Here is a 16,296-nt window from a genome sequence, read left to right on the forward strand (position 1 = left end):
CTAGTAAATCGTTTTGCCACCAAGTAGTTCCATTACTGTGTCTGGGCAGACTGTAGAACTTAACTTGATTGCTGTGCCATAAAACCTTATCTCATTTGAGTAGGTATCATAGAATGACCAATACTGTGATTTATCAAAGTCTCAAAGGATTTTTTCATATAGACACTGGGACATTGATGGGACGGGTGAAATAACAATTGACTCCTGTGATTATGGGAAAATGTTGTTTTTTATTCAGTGTTTTACACCTGGGTTATCTGCTCCGTAGTCTACAGGACTCTATATGAACACTCAGTGTTTGAGGGGAGGTATTGCACATTCTTGACATACAATCATTCATAAAAATAAAGTATCTCAGTGCACACATAGATCATATACATCATGTTATATAAATACTTTTTAAGGAGAGAAGGTGAGGGTGGAAAAGGCCAAAGGGGTGGAAAAGGGGGGGTGGGTGGGGGGGGTTACTCCTTTGCGTTCTCAACACGTCAACAAACAAGGTAGTACCAGTGCAGTGCCATGCTAAAAAAAGGAAAAGCCTTTAGTGCCCCATCATGATCACTGGGTGGAACATGAAGGTCCTTTCCCATTGGAATCACAATATTCTTCGAGGCCATTTCTTTTTTTCATGGTGAGGGATGGTGTCGCTTTACTATGTAAAGCTCAAGAACTTCTACAGAGCTTGCCTTGCTTGGATGCGAACACTTCTAATTCACATTTGCTCTTGTCAGTGGCCATGTGAGCTAATGACTAAACCAGTCCTGAGTAGCAGCGCAGTGTGATGGTCAGCAAGGCAGTGTGGGCCTCACTGGAGAACAGGTACTGTAGGCATGGAGAAGAAGGGAGGGTGGGGGACTACACAATTCCGTATTTAGCCAGGTCGCTGAGCTCCATGTCGCCAAACGCCTCCCATGGGCAGACCACTGTGAAGTCTGTAAGAGAGAGAGAGAGAAAGAGGGTGAGTCATAGTTACTATTGGCACAGTGCGTTTTATTATTTAGCTTTGTCTTGCAAAAACAGTGATGGTTGTCAGGGTAATGTTGATGTGTCAAAGTCATGTGTGAGTCTTACCTGTTCCAAGTCCCTCCATTCCCGGGATGTCATCTCCAAATCTGTGGACAACAAGGGGTGATGAGTAAAACTCAAATGCAACAATGCAAAGTACACAGGTTACAAATTAACAATTCTTAAATGTTTTAATCATTAGGTGGTACACTGATTTGCTCTCCTAGTTCATGTTCTAAATGTACTGTACTCTTGGAGCACGGCATTATAGAACCGTATGATTGATTCCTGTGTGTTACTGTCAGGAATCGTATATAATATGTGTTGACTGGTTCTCCACTTACCCCTTCTGGCCAGGCTTGGGGGCCTTGCTCTTGAAGACGCGGGCCGCCCTCTGCTTGAACTTGGGGGGTCCCTTCTTTCCGTCCGCGGCTGCTGCGTTTTCCATTGCTGTGGTTTTCTGGAGGAGGAAAGGGAGATGCAGTTCAGTTTAAATTGCCCCCTATTAAAACACTCACTCCACCAGCACCACTCCATAATAGATCACTGATGTGCCAGTTTAATGTGAAACCGATATAGAACTGATATATTGCTGAAATTCCTCTCATCTGTCATGATGTGGTAGTTGATCTGTAAATGGCTTCCATCTCTACATGAATTGCCTCCTCTTAGCATTAAGTCATTTGTGTCTTCTAAGATCCAATCCGCCAATCCCAGCTCATCCCTGTCCTTATTCTTAACTCCTCACTCCCTGCACTGACCCTAGCTGAAGTCAGCTTAGTGCTAATTTTGACACATCAGGGTAAAATAAGTTGAATCCTCAGGCTAATTCTCTTACACAAACATCTATATTTAACACTGACCCAAAACAACTCTCTATTTTTGCAACAATGGCTATTAATAGACTAATCCAAAGTCTACTGCCAGAAGAAAGTGATTGGTGTTACGAGCACACACAAGTGTTACCTAATTTCTTAATATAGTGAGATTGTGACTTTTCTATACTTGGCACAACAACATGAAGACTACTGAAATCTTCTTTTGAACTAGGCTACTTTAGGCAAGCTTATGGGCTAACTGGGTGCACTGGTCAGATCAGATTTACAACCATGATATAGTAACCTTCAACATTTTGCCATGTTGTCAAGGTTATTATTATTATGGTTGTAAAAATTATTGCTCTATTTAGTATTAGGTGTCGCCACCAATGTCATAAATTTAAGGTCATAAACGCAAATTTCCGAAAGTGCGCCATCTTGGGAGAATAGCATTATTGCTGGTAGCTGTGCTCCATAGGGCAGCATTTTAGATGAAGATAATTTTAAATAAACTTGCCCAACTATATATTTGTTGGTTATAAAAATAAGTAGGCCTACAATAGACACACAGTTGCTGATTGTTTATGTTGCTTATGCTGCTTGTTGCTGTATGCTACAATCCATAAGCTACTGAATAATGCTGTCTTCATAAGGTAACTAAACATAAATCAGACTGCCAGACTTTCATTTAAAACAGTCTAAAACTGGAGTAGGAAGTAATCAACATCACAGGTGGAGACGTGCTTTATAGCCAACTGTAAGCCAGAGGACATCAATGTCTGACTGACTACTCCACTCCAGTCAGTTTAAAAGTTTGCTGTCCTTGATAATGAATAATCTGTTAAACTGCATATCTTTATTTCGTCTGGACTATTATGGCAACTGTGTAGGCCTATATGACAGTGACAGTAATACCATTTTTGATCAAAGAAAGTATTATTAATATAGAAGTTATACTAAACCAGAAACTGACTTTTTAATAGCCTAGGGTTTACATTACATTATGTTGTCTTTTGCATACGTCCAACATGGCCGCCACCCACTTTATGAAGTCAGGTGGCGACACCTAATAGACAACATATGCAAAGTATGATTATTATTTCTCTCTGTGCATTACTCACACTCTCTCTCTCTCTCTCTCTCTCTCTCTCTCTCTCTCTCTCTTCCTCTCTCTTCTCTCTTTCTCTGTATATCTCACTCTTTCTCTGCAGTCCATCACATCTCTCACTCTCCCCCCTCACTCTTCACCCTCTCTGTCCCTCTGTCTTTCACACATGGTCACTGCTGCTCTGTCCGTTGATGCACGCTCTAATCTAGAGGCTTCTTCTTAGGGCCTCCTTACACCAAACAACTTTGACAAGATTTGGGAAAGATTCTCGGAAAAGATTGGAGTCTTTTAATTAGAGATTAGAACTCAACTGTCTCAGCATCATTCATTCTGCATACAGTCTTCACTTTAGCCATTTGCATCTGAGCAAACAATCAGTATAGTGGCCCTCAGTATCAAAACAGTGCTACCATGGTTACAGTACCAGCATCTAGACACTAAACCACAAACTTAAACAAAAAAAAGTAAGCAGAAGAGCAGCAGACATGTAAAAAGCTATTTACCTTGTGTGGTCAGCGAAGCCCAGAGAGATGGCTAGTAAACTCCTCAGTGTCTTTCTGCGATCTCTGAATTCCCAGCTTTCCCAGTCCACCTGTTTCTGCCTTATATACTCATCAGAATCTAATCTCCCATCAGGATCGCCCCCTTTGCCCTCAGAACCACTCCATCTTGTGGAGGACGGAGCAGTCCATAGATTATAGTTGGTACTTGTGAGAGATTTAGCTGTCGTGTGTATTCATTAGGTAACCTAGGAATAAACATGTGCACCTTATGTGTGTGAGGGTGGGTGGGGGAGGAGAGGAGACAGGCTGGTGGTGATGGATATCATGTTTATTATGTCATGGTAATGGCTAATTAGGGAACACTCCATCCGTGTCTGCTAAAGCGGCATCACATGCCATTTTAAATGTCAACTCATCAAAGTGCTAGCTGATGTTCCTATGCTGAAATAAGATGTGTTCTGTGTGCCACATAATGACAGTGATTGATAGGTTCTGCATGTCTTGCATTATATCAATGTGTCATTGCTATTGTTTGCAACAGTAATGTTTACTTTTGTTGTGCCTTCTCTATCTCATAGGGCACAACAGATATTAAGTTGAATATGGATAAAGAAAGAGACTTTTGTCTTCTGACTAGGTGGTGGGAAGGTAAAGGGTTGGGGGTCTGATCTGCAGGTGCAGATCGAGTCTGCAGCTGATCAGACGGAGTCTCTCGTGTGGAATTACTGTATTATCTCCCAGGTATATCTCAAGTACCTCCCAGGTATGTATCTCACCCACACACATTATATGGTTTTGTCTACACACCGGTTTCTTTTCTTTGGCAACGCTTTCTAAAATGCATTATTTATCCGTATAAAACATCTCAATATGACGCAAGTTATTATGGTATTAAAATTTCCAAACCATAGATGATGAAGTCAACTTTGACCGTGTCCCTTGTCACCCAAAGAGACACGTTCGTGCATGTTTGGCTCAGACACCGAGTAAGAGGATTAGGGCCTGCGTGTGTATGTTGACATGTGAGAGAGACTACTTGCCGTCTGTGACACGTATTTAGTGACCAATCTTTTCCCTGATTTACATAATACAGACAGACAGAACGCCTGCAGGTTCATTTTACTTGGTTATGATCATTTTTCTAAGTAGAATGGTAGGAGTGTAAGTCTGGCCAAGTAGTTGATTGTTGTGACACTTGGATCCCATTAACTAGGTGTCTGTTCAATGGCATTTTGCTAATGAATGTAATTAATTTACGTTGCCCAGTGGGAGGTAATTTTACATTTAAAACAGACCTATCTAGTAGTAGTAGTAGTAGTAGTAGTAGTAGTAGTAGTAGTAGTAGTAGTAGTAGTAGTAGTAGTAGTAGTAGTAGTAGTAGTAGTACACTTTTATTTAATTCTCAGAAAAAAAGAGAAGGCCATGACTAAGACAAAGAAGAATGTCATCCTCACAGTCGTCTTTGAAAAGCTCTAGCTACGTCATGAAGTGGCGTTGACGTTTTCTGCTTATGTCAAACTCATAATGTCAAACTCATAATGTGAGAATGCCATTGGGGGGCTTTTCAACCAACGCAGCCCCCCCCCCCCCCCCCCCCACACACACATTTTAATAGCTGTTAAACATCCTTACACACTGTGGGTTTTATTGCCAATGTGTCACCTTAAAGGTACATTATATAATTTTCATGATCAAAAAGCAAAAATATTTCTAGGCTAAGGGTAGACTATCTTTCTCTATTTTGCCTCAAAATCACACAATTCTACAATATTTCATTAATAACTAATATGCATACATGGAGAAACAGTCCAATAGTAAAACATGACGGTCAGTCAACATTTAAAAACACTGGACAGTTTACTTGTGGTCACATGAATGTATATGTACCGTCATAGCTGAAATTGTTGGTACCCTTACAAAAAAAACCTTCAATTTGTCTTATAAGAAATAATTTGAAAACTGAAAAAGGTAATTGGCATTCATCATTGTTTATTCCATGTTTATGACTTGAAAATTGTGTTGACAAAAAAGATGTCAACTAATAGTTGGCCCAACCTTTAGAGGCTATCTGTTCTGCCCAACCTTTAGAGGCTATCTGTTCTGTTCTTTCGTCCACACTTCTCCAGCACTCTCACATTGCATTTCCATCAACACTCTAGCACATTGCATTTCCATCAACACTCTAGCACATTTCCCACAATGTCACAGCCCCAGTTCCCATATTAATCCTTACTGAAATTGAACAATATTAAAGGCTACACATTCCAAAGCTGTCATTTTATTGTGTATTTTACATTAATACCACACACCATCACATAGACGACTATCCATATCACACTAGTCCTGTGGGTAGGAATTCAAGTTGTGTTCATCTCAGAGACAGAGACAGTTCAGTATAATTTATTTTGGGCAGTGTTGACAGTGACTTACATTGTGTCTACTCTCTTCCCATCAAAATGATGCCTAGGCTAGCTAGGCATGACAGTATGGTCATTAGGACGTGATTTATTTTATGTGACAAATTGTACATTGCAGACTCTTTAATGAAACTGGCACCGATGTGTCTGCCATGTGTTTGGTGTTCACAGGGACAGATATGTGTGGCATGTGTTTGGTTGAAATGTTTCTGGGAACAGTGAGATGGTAACTGGAAGTGGTGGATTTCAGGTGGCAGAACCAAAAGAAGAGCAAAGCTGGGAGCTGGGGCTATACACTATTCACCTGTGTCATAAAGGATGAATTTATGCATTGATGGGTGCATTGATGGATGGATGAACCTGTTCAATATGTCACTGTAACTCTAGGGGCCCTATTTTATCTGAAACGGCTGGTCAGAGACACAAAGTTTAAAGACACTTAAGGTGTGTCCGGTCCACATTCGCTAATTAAACAGGCGCATTGTTCAAAAGGGTTGTTCTTATGTTTCATGGGGCCCTATTTTGATGATCAGAAACGCAGCGCATAGCGTATTCTTCGCTCAAAGCGTATTCCTATCTTACACTCGAATGCGTTTCACTTTTATTAAACAATGCGCCAGGGGTGTGGCAATTACCGACCTAAGGTGTGGTCTAGCCGCATTATCTAAAAATCACTATCTTAAACCATCTAAAAAGCATTATGCCACTGACCAAGAAAAACCTGGTCTATAGTGAAAGGTGCATATGAAGCACAACTGAAGACACATTGTCACAAAATCTAAGCAGCAACTCCTCTGCAGGATAAATGTCCTTAGGTGTCATTTGAACATTATTGGGGTAATTGTTGCTTTTTTGTTTTCGATAGTAACCCATTGTCAGTCAATAGTGGAAGTAATTAACTGTTTACTGTATATCTGTTTTGTCGTTGACTATGACACCATGGTTAAGTTAGTTTCACTTTGCCTGAGTTCAAATCATAGACGAGTGCAGATGTGTGTAGCCTATACTCTTCTAGTCACAAACAGGTTTTAGTTAAGCATGGTTTAGTGGAAAACCTGTTCCAAACGGTCTCATGTGCAAGCAGATTCCTTCAAATGCGCCGGTGACCATCAAAATACCAATGTGATGTTTCAAGTCGCGCTGCTTACTGTTAAAGGGAATGGTAGATGTCATTCTCATTGCTTTACAGGATGTTACGCCCCAAACACACCCATGACTGATTAAGAAACATAATACCAACCTTTTTACGCCAAGCGCCAACGTTTCATAACAATACCACCCCTAATGTGGACTGGACACACCCCTAAATGTTTCAGAGGTCATGAGCACATCTGTGAGTGCACCTGTCTGTTAATTAGTGTTTTCATGCTTAATTCATTTTTTGACACCAAAAAAAGAGAAAGAAATTGACTCTTTTTATGGGAAAATTCTGACTTTATTTGACATTCTGCAACCTTCTCTACTGCCCTTAACCATGGCATTCCATTGGAACACCTAGTGCTGAGCATGTAGCAATTACACACTCAACATACATTCAAAATTCATAATAAAAATAACATCTGAGCATGAACAAGGAGAGGAAAAGAGTGGATGAGGCAACAGAGGAAAAAAAACTCCTTACTGTGGCATCACATCAGTTTTGTACAGTAAAACCCTTTTTGTCAACAGCATCGTTTAATGTCCTTAGCACCAATTGTGCACCATTTAAAAAGAAAACGTCCATCAATACAATGTCGTGCCTCAAGGATAGACTTTATTGCTCTACTTGACCACTAGAAGCATCATCAAAGGTACTGTACAGATGTTCAAGTAGCCCTTCCCTTTGTTTGCTATCGGTCGTTCCTCTAGGGAGGGCGGGGGGAGGGAGGGTTGTCCATTTCAGCCAAATTCAGTTTGATGTAGACAATAGACATTGCGTTGATGGTTGCTGTCATCCATGCTTGCTCGGTGATGGTTTGATCATTGGCGGAGCAGGCGACTGCATTCTTGCTAACTGGTGGTGCCTTTCAGCTGTGGCAGGGCATGGCTAGCCCCACCAGAGAGGAGGCAGGCATAGGGGTGGAGAATGGGGACAGGTGGAGGAGAAAGAGGGTGGGGGACTACACAATTCCGTATTTAGCCAGATCACTGAGCTCCATGTCACCAAACGCCTCCCATGGGCAGACCACTGTGAAGTCTGTAAGAGAGAGAGGAAGAGACGGAGAGAGATTTTAGTGTGCATGTCTGAAAAGCGTTACGGTACCTGGTGTTTGTCAAAATGATAAGTGTTCCTTTGTTCTCTGTATCTGCACACATAGTTTAAAATGAGCAGTGTGATTGTAACAGTCTTACCTGTTCCAAGCCCCTCCATTCCTGGGATGTCATCACCAAACCTGTGGACCACAGAAGATGATGAGTAAAACAACAACCTTTTTATCCCCAACAGTAACAAGACTTGCAATGATATGATTTTAATCTCAGCTTCAGTTCCACTAAATATGAGCATTCTATCCTTGGTCATCTTTAAAAATCTTTAATTATTAGTAATTTGATTGTCATTTCTCCTTGATTTTCTGTCACATTAATACATTTGATTCCCTTACCCCTTCTGGCCAGGCTTGGGGGCCTTGCTCTTGAAGACGCGGGCCGCCCTCTGCTTGAACCTGGGGGGTCCCTTCTTTCCGTCAGCGGATCCTGCGGGGTCCATTGCGTTTGTTTACTGTAAGTAAAAGAGAGGAAAAGGTCTCAGCATTTGCTCTCAAGTCTCTTTCATCAGAGTAAACGTCAACAGTCACTGTAAAAGCCTTTGATGAATGAAAAATTCAGAAGTTCAAAAAAGTTCAAAAGTTTGACATCTTCTCAGGAAGGCAGTGTTCATATCCTGGAACATTGTTCCAGAAACAAAACATCTAATCCTGGTTTTTCCTGGAACCGTAATTCCAGTGACGCTAGCCTAGAGTTACTTTTGGTATGTACAAAATCAAGCCTAGAGTAAGAATAGTGCCATCTCAAAATATAGTGTGGCGGAATTGACTCATTTTGCAACTCAATTTGCTCATTCACTCTACATTCAGATAAACTTAATTTTAGGGAAATATAGATCATGGTCATTGTAGTGCAGCAATGCTAGTTCACTCAATCAACACTCCTCAATTGATCACACTCAATCAATCAGAAGTCCTTCTCCATGTCTTGAATCTGGTCATTACAGACACGCACACACACACACACACACACACGCACACGCACACGCACGCGCACGCGCACGCGCGCACACACGCACGCACGCACGCACGCACGCACGCACGCACGCACGCACGCACACACACACACACACACACACACACACACACACACACACACACACTTTGCTTTCTGTAGGTCCGTCTGTCTGTTTGTCTGTGTGCTATTGCATCACTGCCTGCTGAACACTTGCCATGTGAAATGAAACTTTTGCTTTCCTGCATGAGTCTGAACACACCCTGTTAACGTTCTAGAAAAAAATCCATCTGTTGTGCGGCACTATTCAAAAGTCCTTGTAGATTACACTGAAGTAAAACCCAAACAATTGGTAATGTTCTCTTACCTGGTTTCTCAGCGAAGCTGGAAGAGTTGGCTTGAGTCCTTGCTCCTGAAAGCAGAGCAAGTGCAGAGATGCAAAACAAAGGTGAGCTGAAGAACTCCTCGCTTTCTTTTTGCAATCTCTCAGTCGCCTTCTGCCTGTCTGTCTCCCGGCCTCTTTTATACCCGACAGTAGCTAATCTCGTGGTGGGCCCAGCCTCCTCCTCCTCCTGGACCACTCCTGCTGTCTCATTAAACGTTCCCTCACTCCACCAATGAGACAGAGTATAGGGATCAAAAGCTTGTGTGAAGGTGTATTTTAAGGTGTATTTATGTAAGCTGGCTTGTGTTGCACGTATCTTAAAGAACACGCGGCATGATTCGGTTCAGTTAGACACCTGCCATGTGTTTTGGGTTTCACCAATGATCATGGGGCATTAGAGGGTAAACCTCGATGTTGCCAATGTCTGTTTTTACACAGTGTACTGTTTATGTACCGATTTGTACACACAACATTGGCTAACCTTAAATGTGCAAGTTTAGATGCTCTGTATATAGATGCTCCAGATAAAATTAAAGCGTGACAACAGGTTAGAACTGGCACAACAATGCACATTTTGCTATCTTTGTTTCACAGAAATAAATCTGCTTTTAGTTCTTGGTCTGGTCTATTTCACCTAGACACAATTGTGTTCAATGTAACATCAATATAAGATGTTTAACCCTCAAGGCTGAATTAATCAGCTATTGAGATAGCAGTAAGAAATACTGTTTAAAAATCTTCTACTACTGATACACAACTGAGCTCAATCATGTCTGAGAGAAATACAGTAGGCTAGACAAAGAAAATATCTTGTTTTGAAATTTCTTCTGGGATGGTAACTTCAGCAATAATAATGATGGTTTGATACATGTTTGAACTTTGACAATGTTCATACCTTGTGTTTTAGGGTTGTTTATTTTGTTTTCCACATCACAGCTTATGAAGCAGTACGACCTATATCGCCTATATATGCATCTTACAGCTTATGAAGCAGTACGACCTATATCGCCTATATATGCATCTTACAGCTTATGAAGCAGTACGACCTATATCGCCTATATATGCATCTTACAGCTTATGAAGCAGTACGACCTATATCGCCTATATATGCATCTTACAGCTTATGAAGCAGTACGACCTATATCGCCTATATATGCATCTTACAGCTTATGAAGCAGTACGACCTATATCGCCTATATATGCATCTTACAGCTTATGAAGCAGTACGACCTATATCGCCTATATATGCATCTTACAGGCAGGAAACACATGTATCTCCAACATTTAGAGAAAATACAGCTCTTCAATTAAAGACTGAACAAGTTATCCACTCACAAGACATTTTTATCTAAAGCTGATGGGCCATATATTTATACATGCAAAACAGATTACTTGACTTCACATTGGGGTGAAAATTAATTCACGACAGTCACAAAGAACAAAGGTTTCATCGTCCCTTACAAAATCCTGAAATGACCCGTAAAGGAAAACAAAAGCAACAAAACATTTAGTGAGGTAGTGTGAGGTAGGTGTTCTGACCTCTGCTAATAAAGCTCTTTAACGCTGTCCCATAGCACCCTTATGTAACAGAGCCAGCATGTTCCATGCCAAGACATGCCTGCATTTGGTTCTGAACTCGCATACTAAGAGGATTGGATCCTGAGGACGTGTCAGACTGTCAGTGCACAAAGCCTTACGACTGTGGTCCCAATAGACCAGGTGGGTTTATATGGTAACAGCAATGATGGGGGGGGGGGGGTAATTTGATTGGGGATTGGTTGATACATAATGGTTAGATATGGTTGAGATATGGAAAAGATTCACACTCAGCTGTAGTTGGCTCTTAGTGACTTCTATCAAAAAGTTAAAATGCTCTTAACAGGGCTGAGGGGAGGGGGGGGGGGGTAATGTTGAAATTCATTGTAAAACGAAAAGTTAGCAAACCTGATCTGACCAAATATATATTGCTGGAGCAATGTTTATCGCAAGATGAGTTTTTGCTTCAGTCTGTTTGGCTTCATGGAGGGTTCATTTTCAGATGGGTTTGTTTGTTTAGATCCATAGTGTTGTTACAAACCACTTCCATGACAACATGACATTGCCTCACCACCTGTGTGTCCCCTCCCATCAGTCCATGATCAGCGAGGAGACCCAGTGACCCACACACCCACCACAAGAAGAAACCTCAGCTCCCATCATTATCAGATTTGGGGGGGGGGGGGGGGGGTAATGCTACTTAAACTAATCCAGTGTGTATACTGCGCTGATTCTGCTATAGACAGAATGGCTTAATTTACACTCTGAACTTGAATGATTCTAGAACCACCTCAGAGTTTAAGGATCAGATGAGCCAACAGCCTTACTGTCCTCATTGACCGCATGAATGCTTTCTCCTGACTCACACAGATGGTTTCCCACTTGTTTGAGAAAGCCAAAGATATAAATAATTGGCCATTGTCCTGTGGGCTGTATTTGAAATGGTAGAATGAAAAGATCAGGGCCTCCGTATGTTTGTTAGCCTGGGTGAACCCAGACAAACCTGTTAGCAAATTTGAATTTGCTCTGCAGGTCAGTCTGGAAAGGATCCCATTGATGTACGTGTCTGAATAACCAAAAACCCAGGAATGTGTATTTTCTTTGGAATTGGGTAAACAACTACATTTAAAACCTTTGTTTACAAGATAGATGTGTTTGCTGAACTTCTGAAACAATTTGATAAGAGTTAAATGCACCATTCTAAAACGGATAGTTCCGGTCCTTGATTATGATTGGCTGAATCACATTCAATGCCGTTGTAAAATCCAGCACAAACATACTAACCTGACTCCGCCAGATGGATGCTTCGCATTTGCTCTGCATGTCCATCTGGGAACTTTCCGTTGGAAAACTTTTGGGAAGCGGCGGAAATACTGGTTAGCTGATTGGATAAACCATCTGTCTATCACCACCTATGTTGGTTATCGACGGGCCAAATCAACTAATTAGATGAACGAAGTGTTCTTCTAATGCATTCGTTTAACATATAATTATGTTAGGTAACATAACTAACATTAAACATTTTTAACTTACCATTTGTATGTGACATGAACCTAATCAACGACAATTCCCACCAAGTTTTCACGGTAGGCCCTACACTTCTGAAGAAAGTATATTCCTCCATTATGAACTGGAATCGGCCGTGGAGGATGTCTGTGTCTTTCATTCCTCCCAGCTGCATGGCTGAGACTCATAGCTTCACAGCTTCCCCAGGAATACTTTCTAATTTCATCTGTGGATGGCGTCATGTTGTTCGTTGCGTTACACCTAAACCCGCTCAAAACCAACGCTGATTGGCCGTTCGTTTGGTGAACTGCTCCAAATTTTCTCTATCGGAAAGATGCCAGACTGATCTACGAGTGGAAACCTGAAGCTTGCGAAATCAGGATGGTCTCACAAGGCTACAAACATACACCTTGACCGCATTTCGTTCTATATTACTGCTCTACCTCAACTCGATACAAAAGTTACCTTGCTCGTCGTGCCTAACAACATGCCTTAGCTGTTCTAAAATCAGTGAAACCTACGGCCTCTTGGGGCTTATTGCTTAAATTTAAGTTTCATTTCACTGTTGGTTACGCCCCTCAGAAATCATAAAATGGGAAGTTCGGTAACAGGCGTCAATGATCCTTTCCAGATGGACCTGCAGAGAAAATTCCAATTTGCTAACATTTTCGTCTAGGTTCACCATATCTCAAAAAACAAATTGAGGAGCAGGCGTTTTTACATGACCTGCAGTCCAGTGATCTGGGATTCTTCTTTAAATCTTATCCCACATGCTGAACTGATATTGCAATACTTTATTTCTGTCTTTAAAGCAACACCAAAGAACCCTCTGTGGCACGCACGCTATTTGTTTATCCAGCTTTGCAAATAACGATGTCCACAGACAAGGTAGAATATTTTGCATGACCTATAAAGTAGAGAGGATTTTATATTCAAGTAATAACTCTTCATTGTCATTCAGACCAGTAAACCAATCTGAAGTTGTCTATGCATTGTGCAATTCCAAGTATATAAAAATGATTAATTTAACATTTTCCTTCAGGTTCCTAGATGACTCCCACAATGATGACAATTTTTTTGCCACTGCCATTTGACTTGCCACTAAATGTCTGATTGATTGATTGACTTGTCTGACTGACTGATTTGACATTTAAAGACACAGTCCTTTATTGTGAGAGGTTTCACTTCAACAGTAGTGTAGATGTTGATATGGAATATGTATGGAGTATTACTGTATGGCTCAGTCTGAGCTATATTTGTTTATCATTTACAAGACGACACCAGAGATTTGTTCTAGAGTAAAATAGCGTGAGGTTACTTTTGCTGAATTTGATAAGGGTTCTGGATTATAATAAAGCACTAAAGGCTAACCTTTAAATAACCAAATAGGGAAATCAGTGTTAACCATGGTGGTGCAAAAGCCATTTGTATGTCTTATGTAGAGTGAAGTCAAGAAGGTTGAGTCATTGAAATCATGTTGGGAAAATACTGCATTTATTTCTCGCTCTAGAGGAATTCTAGAGAAAATGTGGGGTAATCACATATCAGACAATAAATCCATTTCATAAAAATAAAATAAAACTCTTTGTACATAAATAAATATCTGCATTCACATAACCTTTGAGGGAAGGTGCAGAGGACAAAAAGGCAGGAGCAAAGGAGTCCATTTTCGTTGTGATATCGCAATACAATTTGAGATACCCTCACAAGTTAGTGTCCAATAGCCCTAGCACAAGCTGCAGCATTTGCTCAGACGTTTGCACTAGAGTTCAGTGTCGTGTCTTTGGGGAAATTGACTTTCCTCTTCAGGACCAAAGCAGAAGCCTAAATTGCATAGCTGAAACCGCTGTTCCATAACCGATGCAAGTGCACACTCGTGCGTCACAACGCCAGCTGAGGGATCCGTCTGGAGGAGAGGTAGGTCCGGTAAAGCGTAGGGAGACAGAGCAGGGAAGGATGGGGTGGAATCATACAATTCCGTATTTAGCCAGGTCACTGAGCTCCATGTCGCCAAATGCCTCCCATGGGCAGACCACTGTGAAGTCTGTAAGAGAGACAGAGCACATAACAAGTGAGAAATTATGGGAAGGGAAAGGTGATCACTTTAGTTAATTTTATTAGGAGAGAAAGGTGATCACTTTAGTCTAGTTATTAGGAGAGTGGGGTGCTCACAACAACTGTGTTTTGATCCTTACCTGTGCCCAGGCCCTCCATTCCAGGAATGTCATCACCAAACCTAAATGTCATCAAAAGAAATCATCAAACTCAATTCATTCATAGGTGCTCTCAGAATAGCAAATAATCTATTCTTCCAATTTATGTATTTAACATTTCTACAAGCAAGAGTGTTTGATGTTTTGGCTGTTGTAGTCAGTGTCTTACCCCTTCTGGCCAGGCTTGGGGGCCTTGCTCTTGAAGACGCGGGCCGCCCTCTGCTTGAACCTGGGGGGTCCCTTCTTTCCGTCTGCGGATCCTGCGGGGTCCATTGCGTTTGTTTTTCTGGGTGGAAGGCAAAACAAGAACCTTTTAGCTTCAACTGCCCAAATAGAACAATTTTACATAAGTATAACCAGCAATAACTATTCGGGTATAGAATATCCCACATTGCTTCTGTTTGGGTTATGTAATCTCAGGCCCAGTTTAAATCTCTAATCCCTTCATGCTTTCTTAGCTGTTGAATTCACTAACCCCAACCAGGTAAGTAACTGTTACAGACAGATAAAGTTCAACTATGCAAAGTTTATTTTAGTCTAGTTTTAACTCTGCCACACAGACTGTATTTAGCACTGACCTGGATACATCTAATCTAAATATACACTGTGGACATATAATTTATTCCAACCCTAATCTCAGCGAAAGTCAGATGAAAAAAGAATCCAACAGTTCCAGCCTCTCTGTGGGCAGTACTGCGATAATTAGACCACTTTCAACACTGTCCATACCCTCAGTCTTCCACACCCCTTGTTCACCCTGCTTAGTTAATGATCCTTGACTTCTTACCTTCCCATGATATAACTACTATGGAATTTAAATAAGTTTTAAAGTGTAATTTCTAGTCTTCTTTTACAGAATGTGCTACTCCAATCTAAACTGATGGTGCTCTTTTTTAGGACCTTCGACCTTCAGATCTTTCTCCTTTTCATTGCAACAGTAGGCCTATTTCTCCTACTTTGCTAGCAGCTGCTACAGTATGCTCTGGCCTCAGCTCTTCATTTAACAGTCAGCATCCACAACAACACTGTTATATTGATTTACAAATTGAATCATATACACCATATGCTACTGAGCAAGCTTAGAATGTCCAACTATTAAAAAGTAGTATACTGCTGGAATTAAACTATCAAGCATTTCAAAATAAAACACTGACGAGGGGTGAAAAATCCCAAAAGTCCAAATGTTGAATTATTTCCCTTACCTTGCGGAGGAGCAAGTGCTGAGATGTGAACCAAAGGTGAGTTGAGGAACTCCTAGCTTCCTTTCTGCAATCCTTCTCTGAGATGCTTTCCTCTTGGTCCAGCGCTGTCTTTTATACCCCTCGGACGCTAATCCCCCTGAGAGTCCTGTTGTTCATCCACGCTCATCTTGTTCCATCCTCTCTCCTCCCTCCACATAGACGGGGATCAAAGGATCAAAAGATTGAGTGAAGGTGTATTTCAGGCACATAAGTGGAGCTTTAGCAATTGGTTATAAGTGGTGGTGGAAAACATGTACCACGATTGACCCCAATTAGTTTTGATACTGTAAGCCTGCGTGGGCATTGTGCTTGGTATGCTGACTAATTAGGTAACCTGCTCATGAGTGGTGTTGAGTCACTGCTGAA

At 41.2% G+C, this 16,296-nt stretch overlaps 3 protein-coding genes across 3 annotated transcripts; all 3 read right to left on the bottom strand.

Moving 5' to 3' along the window:
- Positions 1–855: 855 nt before the first annotated feature.
- LOC143110366 (retinal cone rhodopsin-sensitive cGMP 3',5'-cyclic phosphodiesterase subunit gamma-like) lies at positions 856–1,453 on the bottom strand. The gene is made up of 3 exons (XM_076273268.1): positions 1,350–1,453; positions 1,072–1,112; positions 856–932 (listed from the first exon to the last, which is right to left on the bottom strand). Exons 1-3 carry the CDS (start codon positions 1,451–1,453, stop codon positions 856–858), a joined length of 222 nt encoding a protein of 73 aa, XP_076129383.1.
- A 5,853-nt stretch (positions 1,454–7,306) lies between these two features.
- On the bottom strand, positions 7,307–9,517 carry LOC143110445 (retinal cone rhodopsin-sensitive cGMP 3',5'-cyclic phosphodiesterase subunit gamma-like). Its single transcript, XM_076273375.1, has 4 exons — positions 9,417–9,517; positions 8,434–8,549; positions 8,183–8,223; positions 7,307–8,027 (listed from the first exon to the last, which is right to left on the bottom strand). The coding sequence occupies exons 2-4, from the start codon at positions 8,535–8,537 to the stop codon at positions 7,951–7,953; spliced, it is 222 nt and encodes a 73-aa protein (XP_076129490.1). The 5' UTR covers positions 8,538–8,549; positions 9,417–9,517; the 3' UTR covers positions 7,307–7,950.
- Positions 9,518–14,443: 4,926 nt separating this feature from the next.
- LOC143110551 (retinal cone rhodopsin-sensitive cGMP 3',5'-cyclic phosphodiesterase subunit gamma-like) lies at positions 14,444–14,962 on the bottom strand. The gene is made up of 3 exons (XM_076273415.1): positions 14,859–14,962; positions 14,672–14,712; positions 14,444–14,520 (listed from the first exon to the last, which is right to left on the bottom strand). Exons 1-3 carry the CDS (start codon positions 14,960–14,962, stop codon positions 14,444–14,446), a joined length of 222 nt encoding a protein of 73 aa, XP_076129530.1.
- Between the last annotated feature and the right edge of the window lie 1,334 nt (positions 14,963–16,296).

Source organism: Alosa pseudoharengus, unplaced genomic scaffold (genome assembly GCF_046254945.1).
Source record: "Alosa pseudoharengus isolate Yale_2024_CS ecotype anadromous, Long Island Sound unplaced genomic scaffold, YU_APseudo_1.1 YU_APseudo_1.1_scf_1, whole genome shotgun sequence".
In the NCBI taxonomy this organism is placed as follows: domain Eukaryota; kingdom Metazoa; phylum Chordata; class Actinopteri; order Clupeiformes; family Clupeidae; genus Alosa; species Alosa pseudoharengus.